Here is a 1,685-nt window from a genome sequence, read left to right as displayed (position 1 = left end):
CACAGAGATGATGCACTGGCTACTACTTGGTGTGGGGAATGAGTATTTCATCCTGACCCCTGGTGCACAGCAGAGCATGGAGAGGTTTTGCTGAACCCCCTCCTGCCTTTGCCCAGCAATGAGTGGACAGGATGTTGTACCTGCCATTCTCTGCCCCTCAGAACCCTGAACTTCAAACAGAGGGAAGTTTTACAGGGTTTTTTTTTACAAAAGGATTAAAGATTTGAAAGGCAAACCCACTCTTTCACAGCAGAAAACGTGTTGAAAAGTGGCAGGGCTTAGCTGAGAGCAGCAGCAATGGCCATGACCTTCAGGGCAGACTCCAGGCCGTAGGCAGTGAGGAGCAGGGCGTTGAGGATCACCTCTGCCCTCAGCACGTAGCTCTGCCACAGCAGGAAGTGCACAGACACCCCCACGCTGCCCAGCGTCAGCGCCAGGCTGAGCCCCAGCGGGGCCTCCTCCTCTCTCAGGTTCCCCTGGGAGCCTGGGGGGAGAGAGAAGCTGCTGTGAGCCTGGGTTCCTTTGGAGCACTCCACACGCTGCCAGGGCACAGCAGCCCTGCTCCAGTTCTCACACCTCGGGCAGGCTGGAGAGCCAGCCTGAGCCCAGCTGGCAGGGAGCCCGAGGAGAAACCCCAACACCAACAGTCTGCTTGGAGCTGACAGAGGGCACGCTGAGCAACCAGCAACAGGCACCCCCTTTTCTTCCCACAACACCTCCTTTTCTTCCCACAACACCTCTTCTTCCCACAACACCCCCTTGTTCTCCTACAACACCTCCTTTTCTTCCCACAACACCCCCTTTTCTTCCCCCAGCCAACCAGTGCTGAGGTTGCCACCACTGATCATGCAGCTTCTTCATCATCCACCAAAGCTCCCCCAGCCCCTCACCACGGTGACCCCTCACCCCTTGGTGACCGTGGTGCACACCTCACAACATCCCACCCTGCTCCTGAAGCCTGATGCAACAGAGACCCTTCTGTACTCCCTGCTAACATCCTCCTGCTTCAAATGACCATCCCCGTGGAGGAGCTGCACGTGGCTCTTCCTTGCATCTTATTCCCAAGCCAGTCTCAGTAGATTTGGCAGTTTAACTACATTAAAGTCTCTCCTTTATCCACCCACCAGGCTCCAGGGAAGCAGATGCAGAGAGCTGTAAGGCAGCAGAGTCACTTCACCCCACCAGCAAGTCAGCTGAACTCAACAGACTTGCCTGGCACAGTCTCAGGAACATCAAACACAGATTTTAATGGAATCATGAAGGTTGTAAAAGAGCCCCAAGGTCATCAAGTCCAACCATCAACCCAACACTACCATGACCACACAGCTTTTAGTGGTGGCCTTGGCAGAATTAGGTTAAGGGTTGGACTCAACTATCCTAAAAGCCTCCAAGTTTAAGGACATCAATGAACAAGTCTCCAAATATCTACTAGAGTGGCATGGACACGTGCTCCATTTCAGAATGATGCCTGGGGAAAGCCCAGGGGGGAACAGGACATACCCAGGTACGACCGCAGCGCCTCCAGCATGCCCATGATGAGCAGCAGGGCCAGGTCAGGGGCCAAAAAACCATCTGGGTAACTGAAAACTTGACCTGCAGAGGAACAGAGTGTAAGGAAGCCAGGAGAACACAGTGGGCAGGCTGAGAAACCACAGCCACATAGAATCACAGAATCACAGGGGTTG

General features: G+C 54.2%; 1 protein-coding gene across 1 annotated transcript; it reads right to left on the bottom strand.

Moving 5' to 3' along the window:
• Positions 1 to 278: 278 nt before the first annotated feature.
• Positions 279 to 1,593, bottom strand: LOC103769479 (transmembrane protein 80-like; the record flags this gene model as incomplete). Its single annotated transcript, XM_008936677.1, has 2 exons — positions 279 to 484; positions 1,501 to 1,593. Coding segments are annotated over 2 exons (299 nt in total), but the record flags the coding sequence as incomplete, so codon positions are not given.
• Positions 1,594 to 1,685: the final 92 nt, after the last annotated feature.

This window comes from Merops nubicus, unplaced genomic scaffold (genome assembly GCF_000691845.1).
Source record: "Merops nubicus isolate BGI_N331 unplaced genomic scaffold, ASM69184v1 scaffold30753, whole genome shotgun sequence".
In the NCBI taxonomy this organism is placed as follows: Eukaryota; Metazoa; Chordata; class Aves; order Coraciiformes; family Meropidae; genus Merops; species Merops nubicus.
This window is presented reverse-complemented; position numbering and strand designations above follow the sequence as displayed.